Consider the following 27,919-nt stretch of genomic DNA (forward strand, 5'->3'; position numbering starts at 1 on the left):
ATTGCAGGAAGGTATACATTCTCCTAGTCTCGGGGCACATGGCATATATGCATAGTTGCTTTTTATTGGTTTATTGTGTTACAATAAAAACAATCGTTCGTGGAGGGTAAGTCACCAGTCGAAAGGTGTGTTACTGTTTGTGCAGGGACACTCTCCCATGCAAAAGTAAGAGGCGGCCTTTACCGTTCGTGTTGGGCTTCCTCTCTCCCTCTTCTGAGGCCTGCACATTTATTTCCGTACACAGCACACAGTCCTCGAGCGGTCGACCACTGATCAACTCCGCCAAGGTGGGGGCGCTGCTCTCCTCATCCCCTGCAGGACAGACACAGATGTGCAGAAAGAATGACACGGGGTCTGCTAGACAGGAGGCCAGAGCTGTGGGTCTGTAAAATGTGCATGCAGTAGTACACGGGACACTTGTTTTATCTTTCTTCACATGGGCAACACCATTGCTTTTAACAATTTTTGTTGCACCTTTAGTTTAAAACCTACCCCAATTATGACCACACCTACAGTCTGAAACGGCACCAGTTTTTCGCATCTTGAGTCTGGTCATACAGTTCTTGCCCGTCACATCACAACTTGAAATCTCAACACGAGTTAATGCCACCTGCAAATTGATTCTGCAACAGTGTTCCCACCATTAAGCAACCTGACAACATGCAGGCAGACTTCCAGTCTCACACTCGAACCACTGCCCAGCACACCACCTGCCTGACCTACTACTGTGCAATACTAGTCGTTTATGCAACAGGGTGCTAAGAAAATGTCGAGACGCACAGCATTCCTGATCCGCAGAAGCCACGGCTATTCCAGTACCCAATCATGTACACAACCCCGAGTGCTTTTCAATTCTGCCCTGCAGCACCTCCTGCTACTCCCTCACTGGGAATAAATTCTAGTCCTGCCTTTGAACTCCTGGAATTCCTTCGTCAAGATCTCTCCCAACACATTCCTCACTTTTTAAGTATGGTACTCTCACTGCTCTACAAATGCTCCTCGGTCCCTGCAAGTGAGCTCCAAGATTTCTTATACGATCTTAATATATAAAGACACAGACACACACGCTTCTCTACACTTGTAATACCCTGAACTTTAACTGAGGTGGAAACAACTTTCGCAAAGAGAAATCAATCCTGTTTCTGTACCTCCAATTATAAATATCAGTAAAACCACCATCAATTTCCGGGCTCCTTCCACTAACAATGCCTTGCTATACACAGACTCCATCAAGGACTCCCGGCTTCCCCAGCCAATTCCCAGTGCCAACCAATGAAGGCTACAGTTTGTGAGTGATCATCTGCAAACTATACCAGATGTCTGCAAGCTATGCAGGGTTTACAAATTTCGAGCTGCACTTTCCCTATGACCATCAGTCACATTTAATGCCCAGTGCTTGGTAATTGTGGAAATAATCTGCTAGCAATATCCACCAATCAGTCAAAGCACCCACCAATGATACCCAATGCCTGCCAACAATGCCCATCACCGACCAATGGCAGTCAGCCAAAAGAAATCCATCTCCACCAATGTCTAGTGCACCACGTACAAAAAAGACACATAACCACTCACTGGCTGTATCCGGAATTTCAAAGGTTTCTGGTTTAGATGCCGCGATTTCAAATACAGTCTTCAGGATGGGTCGCAGGTCGCTTGCAAAGTTAGTTTGAAGTTGATCAGCGACACCTGCAAAAAAAGAAAGTATTATCAGAGACAAATAAATAAATAAACAAATAAATAAATAAATAAAACTAGTCCCGCAATACACTAGAGCCATTGCACACCTAATGCAGACTCATAGGACACTAAGGTTTTCAAAGCCTCATAATGGCACAACTCCCACATATGAAACTGGATGCTGATAAAATAGATTTATGGGGTCAACATAAACCCAGGGGCCAACCATGATCGTGGGCACAAGCAAAGCCTAGCAACATGCTGCAGCTAACAGAATGTTCCGACTGAACACAGAGGGGATTTCTGGCAGATCTGCCTATGTGAACACTTAGCAATGCCACAAGCTAACATTTCAGGCTGATTTGAAAAGATATGTCTCAAAGTTTTATATACCAAGCTATAGCAGAGGGTTCAAAATGCAAGGCTTAAAGCGTATACAACAAATTGCCACTTGCAAAACGGAGGGCAATGGTTTACTATTTGCGTGAGGTTTTTGGCTTGGAGAGTTAGTAGCACGACAGACAATAAGGCAAGCTGAATTTGCTCAGGAAGGTCCTTTCATAAACTGTTCACAATGTTCCGTTAGGAATCCAATAATTATGGACAATGAAGAAACATTAGCCACTTTTGACACATGCTAGTTCTTTGGGAGTAGACACTAATATAAATTATCACATTAACAGGGCGATGAAATTCAACAAACTACCATGACGATTTACCAAATATTAGTGGTTCAATTGGTTTATCTACTCTGAAGAGTCCTGAATAATCCACCATCACGTTACGTCAATCGGGTTCCATTTTAATAGGCACATGAATTTATACTAATTCCCTAAAGTTATCTGGCAATTTGCCAGATTATTCAGATGAAGACAGGTCAGCAAACGTCATTCTCTGCAAGCTAATAGAATGTTGCTGGGCTACTTAGGTTATGTTTTTACTTTGCTTGTCGTTACATTTGAAGTGTGGACAAAGAAACTTGGTTAAAGAACGAAAGAATTTGGTGGGTGCAATAAAAAAAAGTCACATCAAAGCAAATTAGGCCGACCTATCGGATACTTTCAATATAATGCATATAGGCAGTGTCATGCATACTGACTCAGATGGCAGGCAGGTACATGGAACATCTTGGTGCCTGCCAGTCTTATAACTGGTGGTCTTGACTCAGGAGAAGTTAAGTTGGGTTGAGAATGAATGTCTGCTACCCAAAACAAGAACACAGGAAATTAGACGTTTGTTGGCAAGACCTTGGATTTTCTTACAATTTACTCATTTTCACCACCATGTGCAACCCAGGCGCTAGAGTGATGGATGGAAGGTTTTAATGAGCCATAAGCACTGTCATTACTGTATGCAACACCCTAAAGGACATTTTTTCAATCTGCCGAATCATTATAGAAGGGGGAAAAACAGACAAATTGGAGAAAACTATTGGTCACAGTGCAATCTGACCCCAGACAGTGTTCTGTAAACCTACTTCGACCTTGGATCGATGTACATTGGTGTATAAGGTACCAATTAAGCACTTCTGCTTATCCAAAGACAAACGGTTTTGCTGGACCGTGGATCTCTGTGCAGAGTTGTTTCTACAGAGTGGGCCAACTTTGGGGGAAATTAAGATTAAAGGTTATGCCAACGGGATTACTGTTCCTAGTAATAGAAATGTACCTAGGTGTCAGCATGCAGATACACAATTCGATAAATGCCCCCTTAATGCAAGTCAGCAAAACTACCGGGTGAGGGTGGTGAACACATTTCATTTAGTTTTGTCGATTGCAGATTTACCAAAGGTCGGTGCATTTCCACCAAGGTTTGGGAAAATAAAGGTGATCATGCTTTTACAGGTGGACGATAGCCCTACTGCATCATTATCACTGGGCTTCTAACATCGGCTAAATGCTCCTAAAGATGCCGCCACTGGGAATCCAGAAACCAAAGTATAGCTCAAATAGGGGATTTGTCCTACTCCTTACAGATCAGTAGCCAAAAGGAACACTTGCTTGCCGTTAAAACTTAACCACTTAACTGCCATGGCTCCTCCCCCCCGTGCCAAGGTCTTTTTTGGTGACTTCGGTATTTCGCCATTCAATGCCTTCTAACATTTTCTCTTTCATTAACCCCTTACGTTCCAAGGACGAGGTATCTCGTCCTTGGCAACAGGGAGGTAATCCCAAAGACGAGATACCTCGCCCTTGGCACTTAAATTAAAAACCAGTGATAAACAAACGGCAAAAGCAAGATCAACTTTTTATTGCTCACTGGGGATTACATGCAGGGATGAAAGAAGCTAAAATGGAACATATGGAGGGGCACTTACGGGGCGACCGTTTTGAAATTACCACAATGTGTACCCACCCTTAGCTGCAATATGAATTGACCAGAGTCAAAGTTTGGTTTAAGAATCTTTTTATATTCCGATATACCTTTAGTAAGAGAAATTATTAAAGAAGTATTAAATACAGAATGTTCAAACAGACTGAACTGGAAACTGCATTTAAATGAAATGCTAGCCAGTGAGACACCTCATCCAGTTAAATGCTCGCCATTGACATTTGAGTAAAACCTGAAGTCAAAAGTTAATATCGCAATAACTTAGCCTTTCATCCTTCTGAGGATCAAGGGTTAAGTTGATGAAACAAGTACTTTTACGCTGTGATCCTTCACCCATTATTACAGTGCTTACAAACATATCCATATCGGCCGATCCTTCATCTCTGGCAAACAATCGCCCGATCTCTATCACTCCTTTCCTGGGCAAACTCCTAAAAAAGCTGGCAATTTTCCAGTTTACTCTCCATACTGAATCTGTTGGTTGTCTCCATGACCATCAATCTGGCTTTAGAGCTGCCAGAAGCACAGAAACTGGTCTCCTGAACACCCGTGAAGACCTGCTCTCAAATCTCGACTCTAGCCTTCCTTCTGTCCTCATCCTCCCTGATATTTCCTCTGCTTTCGACACGGTCAACCATGCCATCCAGATCAATCGTCTGTGACAACCTTGGCATCACGGCTCAGGCCCCAGCCTGGTTGACCTCCTTCCTCTATGACCGACACTCCCAGGTGCAACTGGGACCTTTCTCTCCACTACTACTCTCTCCACATGTGGTGTTTGCCAGGGCTCTAACCTCTCATCCTGGCTCTTGAACCTTTACTTGGCACGTCTGGCCCATCTCCTGACGTTCAGTGTTATGAGGATGACACTCAGCTCTCCTTCAGGCTCCCCTTAACCTCCTCTACTCTCTCTCTCGCTCATTCCTGTCTATCCGCGATTCAGGAATGGTGTGCTTCCAATGTCTCTTCCTTAATGCCAGTAAGACTGAGATCCTTCTCATTGGGACCCTTGCTCCTGTTTTACCTCTTTCTCTCTGGCCGCCAACCTTGGGACCTCTACCTGCGAGGCAAAAAACCTTGGTGTCCTCTTCAACTCCACCCTCTCCTTCTCTCCTCACATCATGGATGTCTCTAAGAAGTCCCACTACCAGATCCACCTCTTCAGAAATATTCTTCATTTTTCTCACTTTCCCTCAGAAGCTCACCGTCTCCAGAGCCCTGGTTCTCTCTAGGTTGGACTACTGCAACAGCCTCTTTTTAAATCTGCCTGCTTCTACTCTTCGCCCTTTGCAACTAATCCAGAACAGGCCTGCATGACTTGTCTTTCGCCTCAAGCCCAGGGATCATATCTCTCCAGCCCTGAAATCTCTCCACTGGCTCCCAGTGGCCGCACGGATCAAGTTCAAGACCCTCTGCAAGGTCCACAAGGCTTTCTGGGGCTGGAGACCACACTACATCCAGCTCTCTTCCCAAGCACCTTCCTTCTCCTGCCCTCATCCACCTCAAACTATCTCAGGGTTAGACGCTTTACCAGGTAGAGAGTGGTGGGTAGATCTCTCCTGAGCTGGTGCCTCTCTCTGGAATAGCCTCCCTGCCGCTCTCAGACTTTAGCAGGACCATCTAAGGTTCCAGAAGCAACTCAAGATCTTCCTGTTCACTTCTTTCTCTCTCCATCTCCCCTAGTGATGTACTTTACTGCTGCGCAAACTGGTTACCTGACCACCATCTGAACCTGAATGGGCACCAGGCTCCTTGATGACTAGTACCCCCATGCACTGCCTCAGGGCCTACTGCGCACTTGGGTGCCGTTTCTGTAACCCTACAGTACCCTGCCTCCGTACACTTATTGAGCCAGCTGCACTTATTTCAGCTTTGCTTACTGCACCCCCCTTTGTCTCCCCCCTCCTGCACTTGCACGAGCTGAATGACAAGGCCCAGAAAGATTGTGTGTTTTGTCCTCCACGTGGTCACCCCCTCCTTGACTTGTCGCGCCTAGAAACACTTGTGTACAGGCTCGCTATAAATGACATATTATATCATAAGGAATCTTGCTTGAAGTGCTAAATGAAAACTTGGTTTAATTACTTGCTGGAACTGGCCTTGTAAAGCAGTGGCAAAGATTGTGGGCAATAAATGTTGGAAATGGGAGCAAAGACTAGCAGGGCAGTGTGGTCATAATATCAGGAGGCCACATTCAGAGTTCCTAACAATGTACGCAGTCAAGCTACAAATTTGCATTCAAGAGAAATGCAGAAATTGGAAATACATTGTTGATTTTTATGAAATTAAGTTTTGGGTTGATAAAAGTAGCAGAAGTGGAAGATCATGCGTGCACATGTTGTGCAATAAAGGGAAAGGGGAAATTACATAAACTGGATTAACACAATTTTTACTATCAAAATGTCGCTTTTAAAGTCCCAGTTATTAATGTTGAAAGAAAAGTTGAGCCTCGAGTGGACTGGGATTCGCGAATAATTCGGCTCAAATTCTACTTCACTAGATTCTATTTGGAACATTAAACCTGTTGAACTTTGAGTCTAGGAATTACACAAATTGGAAACAGATTGTAATCTAAATTAGTTCTCATACTATTGTATATTTGTTTAATAAAGAACACGTTCGATATAGGAATTTTATCTAAAACAAAGGAGTTTTTTTTATGACATTGTAGACAGTTAATGCATGCCTGAACTGCCCAGCCAAAGGAACACAGAGGAGATTTAGGATGAATCATATGCAATTGGACCACCGCTGTCTGATGGTCGGGGGAGATTCAGAGCCTTTTGAGCCACACACACTCCTGACTTCTGAAAAGGACAAGGCTCTCACAAAAAGAAAAGAAAAAGGCAAAAGAAAAGAGCAACAGACCAGTTCATACAAAATAACTAGCGATTCAAGCTTTTGGGCAGGCAAACCAGAACTGAGATGGTTTTCTCTTTACTTCAAATTAGGAATGCTGGCAACACAATTACTCAGCAATGCCCAGAATCGTGGTAATAGGTTTCGCAATTGCTACCAGTTCTTATCTCAGTTTCTGAAGGCTTTCAGAGCGATGACCTGCTTGAAAAAGGGTAAGTTATCCCCATACTACTACTAAGCAGCCTCCCAGACAGTGAAGCAGAGCCAGACTCGCTGGTGATTGTGAAGGATGCCAGACTGTTCTAACACTGGAAGCTCTGCACACTGCCTTGCGTGTCTGCTATAAGCCTGACTGACAAACCCCAGAGAATTGCTGACATGACATCTCTGGGAAAACCGGTCCGACAAAACTAAAAGATGGGTAAAAGTCTGCGTGAGAAATGTAGAACTGGATTTAGGAGGCTGGACAGCGCAGAGACGCAATGTTTGTGTACAACAGAAATGACGTAGTTGAAAGACTGATGAACAGAAGAGCCAGAACAAGAAGTGAAGCAACTACTAACGGATTGTCCTCTTTCGAATTACTTTAGCCCAAGAAAAAGTGTTAATCAAGAAAACTACTTTCCCGATTTATGTTCTCCTTAATGACATGTGATGAATCCTGCAGAGTCATCACTGATTCCCCGGTAGTGTTCTCCTCCCACATGGCCTAGGGACGGCAGCCGCTACCTGATCCTAAACATGGGGGTTGTATTATGAGGGAGGATCGTGCAGGAAGGGACGAGTATTAGGAGGAGGTGATGACCCCATTAGGAGAGACATGGTAGGCCCCCCACCCCTTTTAAAAAACACCAACATCTAAAATGCTAATAGCATACTGTCATTCTGAGCAGAATACCATTACACCTGAAGCTCACTTAACATCTACTACTGTCTCTGATAATTTTTTTTTTTTTTATTATTTGTATATAATCTTTATAGATTTTTTAACAAAGTTTAAAAAAAAAACAGTTGAGAAGAAAGGATTTGTTCGAAAGAAACGGAAGAAACGGTGGAACTTTTCATTCAGTCTGTATTGGAAGAAGCACGTTAAGGATGTATTTCATGATGTTTATAGTTGCCAACTGCCATGCCTGTTTGTCTCCGTCCAACAGTTTGTTCCAACACGTTTCTTCCTTTTGAAGAGTAAAATTTGTAAAAATGTCCGTTAGGTATCTGTCACGAATTTCTGTCGTCGCCGGACAGTTCAGGAGTAGGTGGCGTATGGTTTCCTTGTCCGTAGTGGACTTGCAGAGACGGCAGCAGCTGGACAAGGATTGTTGTCTAATCGCCAGTATTTCGTTAGTTTCTAGAAGGTTCAATCTTATTTTTAAAAAATAATTTCGGGCCGCTCTATTTGGAAATAATTTCAGAAAAGGTTGGATAGAGTCGAGTTTCTTAGAGAAGGGAGGTAGGTGACTGGCAAGTTTATACTTTGAGGCAAAGTCGTTGGTGTTGATCCAGTCGAGTTCTTTGATTTTCTTGACAACTCGAACGGGATTGGCGATGAGGTCTTCTGTGTTGCAGGCAACTGAGTCTAAGATGTTCAAAACTTTAGTTTCCCATCGAGTGAGCATATGGCAAGTACCCAGTCGGATTTCTTCACTTATCAGCTGGTAGGCGTAGGGCGTTTCTTTCTGTCTACATTTCCGATAAAGCATGACGCTATTGCAATCCACAATTGATTTTAACGAGGAGAGAGTTAGTTCTCGTCTAATTACTGATATCGGAGTTGTTTTCGAGAGGCCCAAGATTGGGCGCCAGAAGTTTGCTTCTAGTTTTGGCCATAAGTCGTGTGGAAGATTCGGCATTGCTTCGGCGCCATATGTCAAGGATGGGATAACTTTCCTTTTGTAGAAATCTCTTACAGGTCTAATTGAGAATCTACCATATTTCATGTCAATCGCCTTTCCTTGTGTGGCTAGCTTGGTAGTTTTGGCGCGTAGGGACTCTTGCATTGCTTTTTCTTTGTATGAGCTATCTAGGGTGACTCCCAAATATTTAAAATTTGTGACTTTTTCAATGGTAGTAGTGCCGAGTTTCAGATTCGGTGCTGATTTCTTTTTAGGGAATTTCTCTATTATCATCATTTTTGTTTTGGATTCATTTATTTCCAAATTGTTTGACGTCATGTAAAGTTGAAGATTTGTTAATTGGCGTTGAAGACCAATAGGGGTGTTATCCAGCAAAATCAGGTCGTCGGCGTAGAGTAGGCGACTAATTTGTTCTCCTCCGAGTTTAGGGGGGAAAGCTCGAATCTTTGTTTCCGTTTCCTGAAAGTCGCCTAAATAGGGCAAAAACAAAGCCGGTGCCAGTGGACATCCCTGTTTGACGCCTCTGTTAGTTGTTATTGCTTGTGTTAGTGTACCTTGCTTATTCAGACGGACCCTCATGGTAGTATTTGAATAGAGGGCTTTAATTGGGTTGAGTACGTCTAATGGACATCTCCATAGGGTAAGCTTTCTCCACAGTCTTTCTCGATCGACTTTGTCAAAAGCTTGTGTGAGATCGACAAAGATGATATATAGGCGTGGGCGACCCTCCAAGATTTTGCTTTTGAGGGCACTCAATATCAAAATGTTGGCATTTGTCCCCAAATTCTTTTTAAAGCCAGTTTGAAGCTTGTCGTGGCACGGGGAAACTTTGGCCCAAGTAATGAAATGTTTTAACAGCAAGGACCCAAACATTTTGCCTATTGGATCAAGGAGGGCGATAGGACGATAATTCGCTGGATCTAATCTATCCCCTTTTTTATAGATAGGGACAACGTTTGTACAAGTCCATGAAGATGGAATTGATTTTGTGGCTGTGCAGCGTTTAAATATTTGGCTCAAGAGAGGAGCCCAAATCTCTGAATGAGATTTCAAATCGAGGTTCGTGATGCCATCCGGTCCAGGCGCACGTGATGGTTTTAACTTTTTAATTAAGGCGATAATGTCCTCAATGTTGTCCACACTGATCCAGGGGGTATCGTTTGGTTCCATCAAAGGGGATTTGATAGTTGGACTCTTAAAAAGAGTTTGGAAGTGGTTTTCCCAGGTCAGTTGACCAATTCCGTTGATTTGACATGGTCGATCTCCTGGTGCAGTTGAATGAAGTAAGGTCCAAAAGTCTCTGGCGTTGTTTCTGGTGATGGCCGTGAGAATATTTTCCGCGTCTTGTTGGTACAATTTATGACGGTAGCATTTTAACCATGATTTGTAGTCTTTAACGGCCGCTTTAATGGTCTCAAGTGCAGATGAGGGCTCCAACCCTTTTACTTGTCTTTTTATTCTCCTCAGTTCTCTTTTTTTTCCATGACTAATGTGTCATAGGTATGTTTTCGGTCTGGTGGTGGAGTCTTCTTTTTTTTTTGAGGAGCTTTGAAGATGGTCAGTAGGGGTAGGTAGTCCACGTCTGTCCTAGGGAGTTGATTACTGTAGTCTTTATATTGTGCTGTAATAATAGTTATTGCTTTTTCCGTTAATCTGAGTCTTGTTCCTTGCGTGGAGACTTCAATGTCTGGAGTCATGGTGTGGTTAATCGGAGAGGACGTAGACCAGATTGTTTCAAGCAGGTTATGGTCACTTTCCTTTGTTTTAATCACTTTAAAGGAGATGATGTGAAGTAATAGAGAACGAGATACAAAGATATAGTCAATTGTGGAGGTTGAGTTTGCTCTTTCCCAAGTTGGAAGTCTATTAGGGTCGGGAAATGTTAGATCTAAGTGGTCAAAAGATCTAGACTTCATTAAGTTTTGCCATTTTGTCGGCCTCTGGTCTGCTGCTGATTTTTTTGATCTATATCCCTTTGGGTTTATCGAGGGTTGACTGTTTATGTTGAGGTCGCCACATAAAATTACGTGGTCAGGCTTATGTGTAACTTGCACCCAGTCCGGTTCTTGTTCTATTGTATTGATGAATCTTGAACTTTCAATAGTGGCTGGGTTCCAGTAGATGGTCACAATTATGAGTGTCTTTAGCAAGGTTTTAGACGATTCTCTTTTTTTGGTAATCCATTTTAGCTTTACCATCAGCATGAAATGGTTTTCTTTTAGCTTTTGCGAGTTTACGAGACCTCGTCCGCTACGGATTGCGATCAGAAGACCAGCCGTTGGGCGGCCTAAAGAACCTTTCTTAGCTAACACTGTGTGGATTTCATAGCCATCAAGTACTGGAGAATGTAAAAGCCATGTCTCTTGTAAGCAGACAATATCATAGTTTATTAGGTTTGAAGGTCCTGATGTTAAATGAAGGAAACCTTGGGTGTTCCACGAGCACAATTTTATTTGGTTTTGGACATTTGCATTTAGACAGTCTGTTGTGTTGCTGTTGATCGTATTCTCGAATGGCTACTTTTGTTGGTTTAACTTTAGAGCCTTTGGTAACCATGACCAGAGAGAAAGTAGAGATGGGTTTGAAGATGGATTTGTTGTCACAGGATAGGGTTCGTTCTGAACTGTCCTTTGAAGTTTTTGACCTTCTTTTGGGAGCGTCAGTCTACCAGCCCGCTCTCTATGCTCTGGGTTTAGATTTTCCGGGCCTTTAGATGACTCCTTAGATTTTGATTTATTGATTATTTCAGACTGATTAGGTTTTTGATCCAAGACTGGGCCGTTGATCGTTTTATTTGATGATTGGTGATGTTTTTGACGTGAAGACTGGGAGTATTCTGTTACTTTTGTAGATGCCAGGAAATCTTTATTAGCTTGGTAGTTGCAGGTTTTAATTTCTCTTGAAGATTCGGTGAGATCGTAGCCCATTATTAAAAGTTCCTCAAGGGCAGATTCCAGGGCATTTTTTGTTGCGTATGACGCTATGTATAGGTGTGAAATTGCCCTGGATCCCTGATGGCTCGGGTCAACAATTTGGAGATCATCAGACTTCACTAATCGTAGTTTCGGGATGTAACTGAATAAGTCCATAACCGATCTTCTATTTAATGTTACCTCATCATGATTTCCCGGGATCTGTTCTAGTTTCAATATCCATCGTATTAGAGGTTTTGTGTGGTGTTTTGTGGTTTTTGATTTGTAGGTTGGTCGCTGGGCTTCCTTGCTGGGGGCTCTTGTTGAAAATTTCTTTGGTTGTGCTTTGGACCACGAAGTTTGGGAATTGTTATGCGATCTATGGGATCGTCTTGCTGGCTGTTTACTCGAAAAAGTTTTTTTCCGTATTTCAATTTCTTGTTTTGGATAGTTCGTTTTAGGAGCTATCAAGGACTTTTCAAGTGCAGGATCTTTAGATTTATGGTTGGTCATGGCCAGTCGCGTTCTTCGTTCCTCTAGAGTTAGAAATGGAGATTCTCTAGTCTTTGTTTCTTTATTGGGATTTCCTACCGGCAGTGTAGGAATTGTAGATGGATCAGATATTTCTTCCGAGTTTCGGTTCGAGGTGGTTGATTGGTCAGTGATATGTTGAGAGATGTTCATCATTTCTTCGTTATTTAGAAATGCTTCTATTCCTCTAGGAGATAAATTCTGTATTTCTTTTTCGACTCTGCTTACCACCCCAGTTTTCTTTGATTTATCCTTTATTTTTAATGGAGTAAAGAGGTCTCTGAGCATCTATAGCTTTTAAGCTTGTTGAGTCCGCTTGTTGAATTAAAGGTGTTATTAGTATTGATCCTTGTTGGTGAGAATTTGTTTTTTCCACCCTTTTTGTCAACTTGGTTTTTTCTGTCGAGAAAGTAGGTGGGACACTTAGGTCGATGAATGAAGAAATTTGAGTACTTTCTGAATTTGTTTGCGAGATGACCTGGGGGGTATAGCACGTAGTTGGGGCCAATTTTTGAGGTGGCTCGGTAATCTGATCTTGGCTCGGGTTGATCATAGATGCGGAAGTCTTTGATTCTTGTGCCATGATATAACCCTCTAAAAAAGTTATTTTGTTCAGCATTGAAGTTTGAATCGCTGTGTGATCTTTCAACGAGTCCGCTATTGTTTCGTATAGTTTAATGAAAGGGTTGAGGGCTATCGATAGTGCTGACATTAAAGTACAAGTGTCAAGCTTTTTTGGATGTGGGTCAGTTGCATTGGTGTCACGATGAACAGCTGATTTAATTATCCCAGGAGTTGATGGTCGTATAGGCGGTGTAATGATGTTTAATGATCTTCTAGGGGGGAAGTCATAAGAATGTCTTCTTTGGTTACTATAATTGTCTAGGTTTGAGTAGAAAGAATCTAAAGTTTTCTCAAACTGTAACTTGTTTTTAGATTTGACAGAATACTGACTTCCACCATCTTTGTCTTGAGTTTGTGGGATTAATCTTGAGGGCTCGCTTAGTTGCTGTGGTGAAATCAACAGAACCTGATCTTTGTGCTTGGTGCTGTCGTTTGGTTGATGTAATGTGTCATTGATCATTTGTTGGTCTTGTATCAAAAATTGAGTGGTATTTATTATCGTAGAGCCAGTTTGCTTTGGTGATGCCGAGATGGTTAGGAGAGGAACAGAGCTCTCTGCTTCGACTTGCACTCGCGTGAAAGTCTGGGTGCGACTCTGCACTTCTTGATCACTGATGAAGGTTTTCGCAGAAGTAGTGCTTTCTGAGGCTGGTGTTAAATTAGTTATAGATAGTAGTGCCAAGTTTCGAACCTGCGAAGTCCCCGACTCTTCCTGGATAATTTGTGGTATTTTTGAGGACAATTGGCCTGAGAAATGCCATTTTGTTGGATCAATATCCGGAGCTGGCCAGGTGTCATCTTTTGTTTGGGGGATAGGGGATCTTCGTTTTGCTTGTAACAATCTACGATGCTTGCTAGGTGGTGTTATTGCATCAGCTGCCTCAAGGATTTCTGCGTCTGTCAGCTCTTTACATTTTTCTTGGATGGCTTTGGAGTGTCTATTGAAAAAGTCTGATAATAGCTTAAAAGGGCGTTGTGGTTTTTTACTGCCCTTTCTTGTTGCTTTGGAGCCGGCACGAGGAGCTTTAGTAGAATGTGTTTGTTTAGGTAGAGGTTTAACCAATCTTATGGGTTCCACTTGGTTATTTGACAATTCTAGGGTTGAATTTTTCTTGGTAGAGACGTCTCTAGGTCGTGATCTCTTTTTTTTTATTATGATATTAGACTCCTGCGATGGTGACTTTGTTTCTTGGGGCACAAATGAGCTTGTTGAAGCCATCGCGTTGTTTTCTGGATTTGGTATGTTTGCTGGTAAGTTGATATGGGTTTCCCTATGTATCATTGCTGATACCGTAAGTCCAGCTATAGGTGGCGCTGCGTCCATTTCTCTTTCCTTCACCAAGGTTGATGAGCCGTGCTTGACTCTCAAGCCACTTGGGCACTCCTGCCCTATTGCCGATGGGCGCCGGATCTCAGAGGCTCCAACTGGCTGTGTCTCTCCTTCTCTCAACTGGTTGGCGTGCAGGGCGCCTTCTCTGGGGCCCCCCCCCAACCCTGCCGTGTAAACCTCGATCTCCGTCGAGACCCGCGCTGCCTGCCCGCTCAACGCCGCCCCCCCTTCGAGAGGCCGCGGAGCCGCGGCTGCAGTGGCGGGGACGATCAGAGCACTCGGCCCTGTCAGCGCCCTCGGGGGCTCCGACTCCGGGCTCAAGGCGGTCCCCCCTCCGGGGGGCCCCCGAGCCCTCGACGAGGCCACGACCGATGAGGACGCCGACACGGGCGGCGCCGACTCTCTCTCGGGGCCAAGCAAAACCCCCGAGAGTGCCGGCCCGGGCCGCGGGCTGTCAGCGGCCGGCTTCAACACAGCGGTCAGGGGGAAACCCGCGGCGTCTACTCCCAGGACTGCAAGCTCCTCCTCGGGTAAGGCAGCTTCGCTGCAAGGTGGTAAATGTTTGTTGCTACAGATGGCAGAGCCTTTCCCAATGGTTTTTTGGTGGGGAAATTGGGCGTTAGCAACACAGTTTCTATTTCCCATTTTTGTTTTAGTGTTGAAGCTTGGGTTCGTGGGGATATCACGATCGTCTGTTGTTTCCATTGCAGTCAAAGGGGGACTAGTTTGAAGTTGGTGTTGTGTGAGTGATGTGGTTGTGTTTTTGGTTAGCGACTTGATTTTACTTCTTAGAGAGCGGCCTGTAAAGTCTTCTGAGTCCAACCATTGTGGTTTTGAAGGTGATGAGGCTGCCAGGCCCGTCTTGCCTGGCATGACTGCAAGACTGCCACTCACCGCCACTCCGCGTCCGCTCCGCGGAGTAAATGAGGTTTTGTAGGGATAGGTGTAGCGGGAGACACACCTCTCGAGGGTAGAGCTGGAAAAAACACTGGCTGCCACTCACCGCCACTCCGCGTCCGCTCCGCGGAGTAAATGAGGTTTTGTAGGGATAGGTGTAGCGGGAGACACACCTCTCGAGGGTAGAGCTGGAAAAAACACTGGCTGCTGCAAGACTGCCACAAATACATTTTTTATTTAAACCAGGATCCAAAACAATGCAACTTTAAAAGATTTAAAGTTCATATGGACTCCACTCCCATAAAGCCTCAAGTACTGAGATGAGGAAGAAGGAGATAATGTGAATTGAAGGAAACCCCAACCCAAACGCGCGGACTAGTTTTCATGATGGAAATCAGCTGCACAGGACATTTAAACATGGTGAACACTTAACATTGACAGTGGAGAAGAGATGCAAAGAGGGCGAAGCAGGAAGCTGAACTGAAGGCGGAAGCAGACGCATGGTAACAGACCGTGCTGAGAGATGCAGGCTCTTCTAAGCAACCACTTGCAACCATGGAGAGGTGGGAGACGAGGAGAACCACAGCGGGTGTCGTGAGGACCGATGACGGCCTGCAACAGCATCATGACTGTTGGGGCCACTGTCTCTTGGAACAACAGCAGCTCTGCAGGCAGGTGAATGCGTAGCCGACGAGAGAACTGAATGAGGGTCTGCAGAGTAGGGGAAGCCTTCCCAGAATGAAAACTTTGATGGCGTTTCCGAATCGTTGCACGCTAATGTAGCAAACACCGGTGAGTTTGCCCATTGGTGTTGGGGACTTCGAGGTGTGCCAACAGGCATATGAACAATTAAAAACTTGTTTTGAGTACCGACCAAGTAAATTGGAAAGACAGAATTTACACAAGTCCTCATGTAAGAGAAGTCAATATGGGGAAATTCGGAGTAAATATCCCCAGCAGATGAACTTTTTTTTTAAAAACAATTTTATTGCATTTTCAACCAACAAAACCAATATAAACCAAATACGCAGTGCAAATATCAATAGTACAATTTCTCATTGTTCATTACACAGTTTGATCACTGCTCCCCTTATCCCACCCCCTTACGAGCCTATTAATCCTATTCACTCTGTATCTGCACCGCGTGGTGGGGTCTGATTTCCAGCGGATTCCATCCGATCTGGTGCCATTCCAAACAGTTCCGCTACCAACAATTTCCATGCCATCAGGTTTCCCACCTCTTCGTCTCCCCCTATGTTACTTGCCTCCTACCATACCATAGTCTCCGCCTCCGCCCACTTCTGCAACTCATTCCACCACATCTCCACCCATGGCCTATGACAAGCCTTCCAACCCATGGCAATCCTCCTGTTTGCGAGCACATTTGCTAAATCCTTCAGTTTGTTGACATGCTTCAGTTTCTGCAACCTGGGGAACCCCCCCCAGTAAGCAGGCCCAGGCTGAGTCTATAACAATAGTGACCCCTTTTTCAGCTAGTTTCCCTGCTACTTCGCTCCAGAAGCGCTCGATCACCGGACAGGACCAGAACATGTGTACCATATCAGCCTGTTCTTCATCACATTTGGGACATGCTCGTCTACCGGCATTTTCGAACCTTGATATCTTCAGGGGTGTCATGTAAGCCCTGTGCGTAATATATAATTGTATTTGTTTCAACCTAGCATTTCTTGACACCTTTTTATGGTACCACAGGGCACGTTCCCACATCCCATCCTCTATCAGGGCTCCCACCTCAGCTTCCCAGTCTAATCTCAGTTGCGTTAGTTTTTTCCCAACCTTGGACATCATCATTTCGTACAATCTAGAAATCTCATGTCCTCCCTCCGTTATGTCATATATCATGTCTACGGTAGCATCGGGCTCTTCTTCGAGTGCCGTTTCAGGCCAAGTTTTCTTGATTTCCTGCACCAATCTATGGTATGTAATATACTGACCCATGTGTAGCCCTACTGCCTCACCCAACTCTTCAAAATGTACGATGGTCCCCTCCCACCAGACATCTCCCATAGTTACCAACCCCACCGATTCCCAGTGGTTCCTAATTGTCATTTGTAGCTGCACATCTCCTCCAGCTAATGCCACCAGCGGTATCTGTGGGGAGCATGGGACTGGGTTTTCCATCATCCGGCATGCTCGGCGCCAGATCCTCCACCCAAGCATCATCATCTCAGGGCGCGCTTTCATTTCTGTCTTGGGCAACCAAATCATTTCCTTTAAATAAAATGGGGCACAATCTGCCCTAAACAACCTGGATTCTGGTGTTGCTTCGTCCGAGAGCCATTTAGCTATATATTGCAGTTGGCTCGCTACATAGTAGACCTGATAGTTAGGGAGCCTTATCCCTCATTTTTCATAAAAATGTCTGCAACTTCCATAGTGCCACCCTGTTCCTGGTGCCCTGCCACAGGAAATCCCTGCACATGCCGTTCAGCCTGGTGAAGAACTTCCTAGGTATGAGGTATGGGATGTTCCCAAAATAATGCAGAAGCCTGGGTAAGACCACCATCTTGAGCATTGCACTTCGCCCCATCATCGCTAGTGGCAGCTTCGCCCAAAAGTTCATACTCTTTTCAATTTTCGCTATAGCTACCTCAGTATTATTTCTATGTTCTTTTTCAACCGTATGGTACACATCTATCCCCAGGTACCGAAAAGTATCAACACCCCAAGGAGCTTGCAGCACCAGCAGCTGCCCGATAGGGATCCCCTTATAGCTGCCTAGCGTGAAAATGCCAGACTTCTGAGGGTTCACCGGTATGCCAGACAGCCTCGCATACCTATCCATAACCTCCAGGATGTATTGGAGATTTTCCTCCGGGTACTTCAGGTACAGCAGCAAATCATCCGCATACAAGGAGATCAAGTGTCGCTCCCCTCCCACCTCAATGCCTATAGTATCGTACGGTTGTCTGAGGTATATAGCCAAAGGCTCTAAAGCTAGTATGTATAACATAGGGGACCATGGGCACCCTTGTCTAGTACCTCTACCTAGTCGCCATCTCTCGGAAATCACAGCTCCTGTTTTGACTCTGGCGAACGGTTCACTATATAGCATCTTTGCCCATTTTATGTATCCAGGCCCCATCCCATAGCCCGCCAAGGCTGCCAGCAGCCATGGCCATTTGACAGAATCGAAGGCCTTTACCGCATCTAGTGATACTATTGCCATTTCACCCTCATTCTTGCAAGCCCACTCGACAACCCGATGGAGTCGCCTGTGATTATGGGTTATGTTCCTATTCGGAACATAGCCTGTCTGATCGGGGTGTATTAGTTTGCCTATGACTCTCCGCAATCTGCTTGCCAAGACAGCTGTCAGTATCTTGCTGTCTTGATTCAGCATTGATAGTGGTCTGTAGGAGCCACAGCTATATCCAGGCTTGTTGGGCTTAGGAAGCGGTATTATAATTGCTTCTCTAAGTGACTCTGGTAGCCGTCATGTCTCAAACACTTCATTTAGCATATCTAACATCGGGGGGAGCTCTTCTCTTTATACACTTTATAAAACTCACTTGGAAACCCGTCCGCCCCTGGGGTCTTACTAGTAGGTAGCTCTCTCACCACTTCTTCTAACTCCTCTAAGGTAATAGGTGTATCCAGCTCCTCTCTTTCTTCAACGCTTATTGTGGGCAGACCTATGTCTTCTAGTGTTTCTTTTATTTCCTCATAACTGCTCCTCTCTGCATCCCCATATAGTTCCCTGTAGTAATTTGCAAACTCCTGATTGACTCCCTCCTGAGTGTCAGCTACACTGCCATCTTCTCTTGTTATTGTCCTAATGGTAGGTCTGGTGGGTTTCGCTCTTATATAACCATGCCAGAAGCCTCCCTGTTTTATCTCCTCCCGCATGCTGTCTCTCTATATATTTCTTATAATTTAGGTTACACAGCCTATCCCAATGCTCCGCACATATCTGTTGCAATTTAAGTATCAACTCCGTATCTATTCCAGTATCATCATTCCCCTTCTGCACTTTTTCCAGCTCCATTTCAGCTTCATGTAGCTCGGTCTGGATTCGGATTCCTCCTTGCAGGCTTTTAGATGTTGCTATGGCTATGTCCCGCACCACCACCTTAAAGGCTTCCCATAGTGTGCTCGCTGAGTCCACGCTACCTGTATTCACCTCGAAATAGTTCATGATCTCCTCCCTTATACCTTCCCTAAAAAGGGGATCTTTAAGCGCCTCTGCCCGGAGCCGCCATGTTGGGATCCTCGTCCTTGGGGGGCGGTATTGCCAGCCAACAACTAGAGGCGAGTGGTCTGACAAGACCCTCGCTTTATATTCTGCCTGCACCGTTTCCATCATTATTTCCGACGTGGCAAAGACATAGTCCAGCCTCGTATACAACTGTTGTGGGGCAGAATAGTGCGAGTACTGTCTTTCATGGGGGTGCTTTGTTCTCCACACATACGCCAGACCAAAGTCGTCTAGCAGTGCTTGCAGCGCTCTTGCCGCCGGGGTAGGTCTATCCAATTTCCGATCTGATCTGTCCACCCTGGGGTTTAGTACACAATTAAAGTCTCCACCCCAGATCACTGCACTTCCCATACACATGCTAAGGTTAGTACTCAAGGTTTTGTAATATGTTGCCGTATTCTGGTTGGGTGCATATGTATTCACTATACTTTTCTCCCTATTCTCCACCAATCCCTTTAGTATGACCATTCTCCCATCCGCCTCCGCAGTTTCTTGCAACATGTGAAAGGGGACATGCAGAGCCACCCAGATGAGCACTCCTCTAGCATAGGCAGAATATGTTGTGCCCGCCACAACCCCTTTCCATTTTTTCACAACCGTTCCCAGCTTTTCCCGTGCCAGATGAGTCTCTTGTAGCAGCGCAATATCTATCTTTTGTCTGGGCAGGTATGACATAACCTTGTTTCTTTTTAAATAGCTGTTGAGGCCCCTGACATTCCATGTGATTATCTTAAGGTCCCCCACGACTTGTTATAGCTCCCATCCCCTCCCCAACAGTGCAGTCCAGTTCCAGTTTCTGTTCCTGTCTATATAGGCTCATTCCCCGGTTCAAACTTCCCCTATCGACAAACACCTCAACCACCCTTCCCTCCCTCCCTCCCGACGCCCTTCCCTTCCCCAACTCACCCAACCCCCCCCCCCCCAACATCAACATCTCCCTCCGCTCCACCCAACTGTTGCCCAGCTCCATCCCTGGATCTCAGGCACCCCCGCATCTAGCTCTTTCTGGCTCCCGCCTGTACTCGAAGCTCTGCAGGGTGAGGCCGCCCTAATGGCTAACCTGCTACAACTACTATTATTACTCGGGGGGGTAGGGTGCTCGCGTCCTGCCGCTCCTATTTGCTATAGTTCAAACACACGTTGCTGTACATTTTACGCCTGTATACGCGCTACTATATTGAAGTCTCTTGAGTTTGCCAAGGTCAAGGTATCCCCGCTAAATATCGACTTTGCTCAGTCGCACTCTTTACTCATAATCACCATCATTATTTCTATTGGGATACCCGCTTTGCGTCACATCAATATACATGCAATGTCCCGATCACTTATCGTGTTCCTCTCAAGCTTGCTCCGCATCTCGTTCCAGACAACCCTGAAGGTCCAGGCATGTCGCTGATTCCTCGGGGATGTAAAAAAAAAAAAAACATCTTGCTTTTGTACAGCACTTTCAATTTCGCGGGGTACAGAAGAATGTATTTTATTCCCGCCATACGTAACCTCCTTTTGATCACCACATAACTGTACCGCCGTCTCTGAACCAACATTGTATAATCCGGATATGCTGTGATGGTGCATGAAGCCCTTTCGATCGTTCCTCCTTTGCGAAAGTACTCCAATATCTTCTCACGATCCTTATAGTTCAGTATTTTAGCGATTTTGCCTCGGAGGGGGTGGGGGGGGGAGCCCGGCTTCGGCTTCCTCACAAGGGCTCTATGTGCTCGCTCCACTGCAAATCCTTGCAAACGTTTTTCGGCCCCTATTTCTTGTAAGAGAAGGTTCTCAACATAGTCTGTAGGGTCTAGGCCTTCCTCCCCTTCCGGCAGGCCGACCACGCAGATTCAGCTTCTTCCGCACGATTCTCCAGGTTAGCTACCTGCTGCTTTAATACGTGAACCTCCTTTGCATTGTTGGCGCTCGTTTCCGAGTAGGTTTTCACCGCACTTTCCAGGCTACTCGTACTCTCTGCCAATGCCCTAACATCCTGTCGTAGCAAGGCGACGTCAATGCTACTGAGTCTATCTTGGCCTCCAGTGAAGTGCGCAGGTCTGCCATTGCTGTCCCCCATGAGTCTCTCAGCTCCGTGATAGCAGCTAAAATCTGATGGTTTTCCGTCGCTGCGGTGCTCTCCGCCGGTGCTGTTGCGCCCTTAGGCACTGTGATAGCTGGAGTTAGTTGCGTCTTGGCGAATGCCTCCATTGTGGATTGTTCTTGTTCTTGCTTATGGCTCCTCGCCCAGTCATCTTGTGGCCTCAATTTGTGTCTGAGGTTGCTTGGCCTCAGATGTGTTGATCCTGCTCCTCTGATTTGATGCGGCTTCAGTGAAGCACTACAAGTCTGAGTCAGTCGTTCAGGAAAGCCTCTATTTAAGCTTGTGCTCGCTTGGTTAGTTCTCGAGTGGGTTGTGTCCTCCCACGTTTCGGCCTGTTTTATTGCGTCACGGGAAGCACTCTTTCTGTCTGTCTGGTTCACCTGGCTGTATCCTGTGCGGTCTTATTTACTTCTGCATCTGCTAGAGTCCAAAAGGCACTGTGGCGCTGCTTCCCTGCGGCGAGGCCTTTCCCTGGTGAAAGCTCAATAGCGGACTATCCTCACTCGCGTTGGGGTGTGTGGTGTCCTAGGGACCTACGCCTCCCACCATAGTCAGAAATCTCGAATCATTCGTCGTTGCGAGACCAACATAATGTCTTGCCCGCTAGTGCCGTGCTCTTGGGGTCGTTGTCTCAACAGCAACACCTCCTCAGCTGTTGCATATTACACATGGACTCTAGCGCCACCACCCGGGGGGAGTGGTGTCCCCCAGCTGGTCCCCCACACCCAGCGGGCGCATCGCTGTGTCGTTTCAACTGTCTTTTCTGCCTGGCCAAGCCCCAGCAGATGAACATTAATGAAGAAGTTGAAAGGCAATATCTGTACAAGTCTCCATATATGAGATGTCGATATGGGGGAAACTGGAACACGTAGTACCGCAGTCAATGAAGTAAAAACAGTGAAGGAGTAGAAATGTGTTATACTGAAAGATAACATTATAGGAGGTTCTGGTGAAAGAAGTACATCAGCCATTCAGCCTTTGGGAGAAAGATACCTGGCAGGAGAGTATACCAGAGGATCTACAAATCCCAGAAGGGGAGTACCGGCAGGGGAGTATACCAGGTAATCCAGACAAAATACATGAAAGAAAAAAGACATTGGGAGAAAACATACATGGCAGGAGAGTATACCAGGGGATCTAATGAATCTATTGAAGAATATGCTATGTATACACTTTTGCCATCCTTAAAAGTGGTTGTGTAAATGAGAAATGTGTTGTTACTCTTTAAAAGACACTTTTTGCCATCCTGAAGAAAGTGTTGTGTGAAAGACATTTCTGCTATGCTTAAGGAATCATTGTTTGAAAAGGACACTCACTATTCTACCCAAAGTTGTCCAGGGTAGGGCAACCACCTCCTGGATTCAAGGATTGTTTATTGAATTTCCATATTTGGTTTTTACACAATGTTTGGCTGAAGTAAAATCAGAGACATTTGTCTTACAACTTTAATTATTCATATATAATATGAGGGTCAGACACGTTTTGGTTGCAAGGACAGTTTGCACAATTTTGATGACAAGACACAGACTGATTTTTATTTTTAGTTTCCTAGGCAGGGAAACTCTCTTTAGGATAGGGACAGGAAGGCCTTTAACGAACCCCTTTAATTTAATAATGTCAGCTGTTGAAAACATTACAAATTTGTGTCTGCCTCACATTTGTGACCCCTCACAGACTCAAAGACAGCAATTCACTACATACCAGCAATGTGTGTACAAAGATGCATGTGCAAGGTGCAAGGTGAGGCGTAATGGAACGAGGAGTCTGACCAAACTGTGGCATAATGGTTGTTATAGACATGGTTTATGAAAGAAACAAACCCCATCTATCACTAACTAGAGGTGGTTTCCCTACCTCAAACTAACTAATACTTGGGCAGTCAGGAAGTCTGTAGTCCAAATTAAAAGTTCACCATCCTAGTCCAAACTAGTCAAAACTCCTATTCTATCTCTACCACTTGAACACAAATCCTAATCTAAGAAAAAAAGAAGAAAATAAAAAATAAAAATAATAAAAAACAGGAGAAGGACTCCCTTCTCCTAGGTATGAGTCTCTCAGGGTGCAGCATTCTTAAGCTCAGGAAATGTTCCAAGGTTCACAAACAAATGAAAAGTTCCCAAGTTTAAAATAAAAAGAAGCAACGTTCCACGATTTCCAGGTGGGGCTAGGAGAATGACTCCCTTCTCCTAGTGTGCCCCCCAGTTCTCGGTAAGCCTCCTCCAGGCTATCTCATCTTTCATTTCTTTAAAAAATCTTCTAGTTCCCCTCAAGGTTCTTCTTTTACACACTACTTTCTATATTTTCCCTAACTTGCCACCACTGGGACGAGGTAGAGGATTGCTGATTGCTCTTGGGTCTCTTAAGGCCATTATCTCTTGTACAGAGTAGGGACAAAGACTTCTCTTCCTTCTCTTTTAGGAAAGATGTGTGTCCCATTGATTTCAAAGAGGCACTGACTGTTGGCAGGATCCTGCTTTGAGGAAAACAAAAATGAAGACACCCCCTTGTGCACTGTCATGTGTCGCAAAAGGTATCCTCTGGTTTACAGGCATGTGCACCGGAGGCTGGCAGTCTCCAGGCTGTCCACCATGAGAATACTGTTCTCGCCAATTATGGTCTCGAAGACCCCTCGAACCTGGGAGTTAATCTTCGAGGATGACTTCCAAAGGACCTGCGTCTTCGCCATTTGGAGGCAAATGCTTTATTCACCTCCCCAGGGTTTTAAGTAAGTCTCTTTTGTATGCGCTTTGACTTTGTTATATATCCTGCAGCTCCCACCCAGACTTTCTCCTGTTACCTGCTCTAGGCGGGGAAAGTTTCACCAGTTCTGCCTGGAGCTGTTCTGTGATGTTTTGTTTCTTCCTTCTTTCCTTTGGGCCGTCTTGGCTTTGCAGCATTCAGCTATAGGCAGTTGGGGCGTTCGGTGCAGACTAGACTGCCCAACTCTTTCAGGTAGCATTTTGTTCGCACTCCTGGCTGTTTCTTGTGTAATCGCCTTCACAGCTCTGCAGTAGGTCAGTGCTGGAGGTTTCAGATTCCTTCCTGGACTGCATGGCCCACCCACCACAAGTCACGCAACCACCACACTTTTCTCTTGGTTTCAATTATGCTGGCACTCAGTCGACTATCAAGATACTCTGTGGGCATCCCACGCTCTGTCTTTTCCTCTTCACTCAACCTTTTCTCGATAGGTTCACCTTCGTATCGCCCGGCCTCCCTCTCCAGGGCTAGTAGGGTGCTAGACTGGTTTAGCTGTTCTTCAGTTGCTCGCTGGACCTCCAGTTTCCACTACCTTCTTCCAATACTACTACTAGTGTAGACGTCCCGTCGACTTGCAAGATGCTCTCTCCGCCATTTCTCACTACTGCTGCCGACACGCCCCAAACACACCCCTGCTCCCAGTCTCTCTGAACCCTCTTGTCCGATTTCGAACAGACCACAGTCCTGCTTTGCTGTTTATTTTAAATAGTGGGGACTGCCCAGCGTAACGTCCATTCGATTGACAACAGCAGGTCGAGCACTCTTCCTATTTGATTTTAACGTGCTTGGGATCTTCTTCAGCCCTGTACTCATTACAGCAAAATTGTCTAACAGTTTATAACACATGGTTTCAAACTGGATCACAGCGAGAGAAGGTTTGGGCATTGTTATTATCCTGTGCTTATCCCCAGGAGGGGAGTTCCTCCCTACGAGGTCTTCCTGCATTTTACCACCCTTAGAGGGAATATTGGTTAGCGGACACCTCCCTAACCTCATGTAAAGGGGCTTCCCTCTGGGGATAAGTGATGCCATCTGAAGGATCATCACATAGGCCAAAAAACGAATGTCATGTAACCGTTTGCGGGGAGACCCAGCAAACAGTTGCAGAATGGGTTCCAGGTGGCTGCCGTTCATACTGAGAGACACCCAAATTACTTCACAGCACAAAGTCAAGGCTATTCTTGCTGCAAAACCAGAGCAGCTATCAAATTCATAAGCAACTATAAAAGCCAGACAAATCAATCCTAAGGAATCATAAGTTCATGCAAACCGTAACCCCCCCTCGCACCCCCCCCAGTTTACCAAGGCGCAAGGGCTCCTTAACTGAAGGGGATCAGCAAAGCACATGAGGTAAATGTGAAATAACAGAACTTGCTTGTGCTGAGCTCAAAGAAAACAGCAAAAGTGAAAACTGCACAAGAAAAGATAAGTTCAGGGAATAATCACAAGGCTCATGTGCCAGTCTCTCTCAGTGTCACTGCCCTGGTTAACAAGCGCATGAATTATCCAGCAAAACATCCGGATGGTCTCTACATCTGGTGTACACCAGAGTCCTTTCTGATGCCTTGAGTCCCGTCTCCAACCCCCGATCTACATGCAGAACAACTGGCTGCTTTTTATTTCTGGAATCCCAAGACCGCAATCCAATATACACATTCAAACATTCTAGTAGTTTCTATTAGCAAAGGTTCACCCTTCAGACCCGTAGATGTAGCTCCAATGTTGAAATATCTTCCCAGTCTGTTCTGGATTGATTTCTAGGCTGCTGTCATTGTGCCTCACACCACCCCTCCCAGCCAAGGGCAATCACTTCTTGTGCTTGGTTCGGTCCTTGTTGTAGCTGTAAGGAAACCCTGGTATCAACTTTAAGACGACAGACAAGTGATCATAGTTTAAGGGTGCTTATTGAACTTCAGATGAAAAAGATTTGAAAAACACCCATCTAATCTTAAATCTAAACATGGGAGAAAGCTACGACCTTAAAACAATAACACTGCACTCCTAGTGGTGTCTTGTCAAAACAAAAGGGCCTATACTAATAAACCTATTTCCAATCCTTAACTCTAAATACAAATAGTGAAATAGTGTGGGAAACAATGTTATGCAAAAGAAAAGCGTTCAAGAAATATGTCAGGATATTCAGGACATTGTCTTCCCTTCCCCACGTTTTCAGCACGGGACAAGGCGGCACACTCGAGCTTAGCACAGTCTCTGGCATCTCTAGCACGAGGGTACAGTTTAAAACTTCAACATCATGGCCTTCTGTGCCCAAGTCTCTTTGCCATTCAAAGTCTCTTCTTTCAGAGGGGCTGATGCAGCAGACAAACAATATGTTATTTTCCTCTCAGGTTTTCACACATACTCAATTTCTCAGTGGGTTCACTATTCACCTTGGATCCCCCTCTGCCAGGCTCAGATCCCCTTTAACAATGATTGTAGGATTTTCATGTATCCAATTTATCGGGTGATTCAGGGTACACCGCGGATCCTCCTCAGCCGGGCTCAGATTCGTTTTAACAAAATGTTCAATCAGTCTCCCTTTGCTGGGCTCGGACCAATTTAATTCACTCCAACACAAACTTGCTATAACCCAAAGCTCTCAATTTATCTCCCTCATTCGGGCTCGGGCCAACTTTCTCTCTTTGTTATCAACTTTCTGGGCAGTATCAACATCAAAGACTTTCGATTGCGCACAGGATTTTGCTTGACCTGTTGTAGGACCACTTCGATGCACAGTTCTTTGCCACACTTTCACTTTTGTCAACTCGCAACTGGATACCCTACAGAGGCCTTCGATTGAGCACACATGCAGTGCTGGACCACCCTGTCAAAAGTATTGTATAGTTCAAAAGTTCAAATATTCATTATCAGGATAGTTTTACTCAGGCTTCTCTCAGTAGGGCACACTCATGTCTTGGTTTCAACAGTTCACTTTAGAAACCTTCCATCACAACCCCCTGTCTCTGGGAGTCTCCCTTCACATTTGTCAGAGACCTTCAATAAGGCTACTTTATCTTTGTCGGACCATTCTGGGGCTTCATAACATTTTACACACTGGATTATTTCTCGCTCGCTGCTTCCTAGACTACAAGTTCCACAATGCAACAGTCTCTTGTTACGATAATTGCTTTAAATGTCACAAACCGGGCTCCCTCCCATTGTACACACGAGCCAGTTTTCTTGAGCATCCTTCTATTAAGCTTTGTTTTTAACTTAGGTTAGGGCCTCCGGTACCGGCCTTGCTCCTCCCCAACTCCGTCGGTCACCTGGGAGGGAACCGGGCAGCCTCCAGACACCCAAGGGGTTGGAAGCCTTCACTCTCCACCTCTACCTCTACCTCTTCTGCCTAGCAGACCTTGCCGGGAGCTCCTGCCCTGCTCCACAGCCGTCCCTCCACCAGTCAGTTCGGGGCTGAAAAGGATCTGGGGTTCAGTTCTCTGCTCTGTGGCTCCTCTTTACCAGTGCTGGGTCCGGTCTACTGCCTTCTCCCAGTGCTTGATTTTCAGGTAGGGATCCACTGCTGGACTCAGCCTTGCAGCCTCCCTCCTAGTGTCCAAAGATCAACTGATCCTTCCTGCTCAGCAGCCATCCTTTATACACCTGGAAGATGTTAACAGACTGCAGGCGTTGGGTCACGGTTGGGTCTGCCAGACCTTGCCTGACTCCATTAGGGGGACAGCCTACTGTGAAGGTGTTTTGACACAGTCTGTTTTCTGTTTCCCAAGGGTTTTTCCCTTGGTAATCCTTATTCTCTTAGTGCCTCTCCTTCGTCTCAGTCCTTGGGTATTTCAATAGGGGAATAGGATTATAGGAATTGTGGTGTTCTACAAAAAAGGT

General features: G+C 45.3%; 1 protein-coding gene across 3 annotated transcripts in view; it reads right to left on the bottom strand.

Annotated features, from left to right (window-relative positions):
• The window catches only part of LOC138580732 (lateral signaling target protein 2 homolog), a 407,454-nt gene that overhangs the window by 81,368 nt on the left and 298,167 nt on the right, over positions 1 to 27,919 (bottom strand). For 2 of the 3 annotated variants that reach the window (XM_069651503.1, XM_069651504.1), the window contains exons 10-11: positions 1,573 to 1,686; positions 184 to 312 (exon numbers count right to left, since the gene is read on the bottom strand). In XM_069651503.1, the coding sequence (XP_069507604.1) occupies positions 184 to 312; positions 1,573 to 1,686 (243 nt within the window). The remainder of the gene's footprint in view (positions 1 to 183; positions 313 to 1,572; positions 1,687 to 27,919) is intronic. The other variant, XM_069651505.1, reaches the window with a different exon arrangement.

The sequence above is a fragment of the Ambystoma mexicanum genome, chromosome 3p, assembly GCF_040938575.1.
Source record: "Ambystoma mexicanum isolate Mex_15411 chromosome 3p, UKY_AmexF1_1, whole genome shotgun sequence".
Classification (NCBI taxonomy): domain Eukaryota; kingdom Metazoa; phylum Chordata; class Amphibia; order Caudata; family Ambystomatidae; genus Ambystoma; species Ambystoma mexicanum.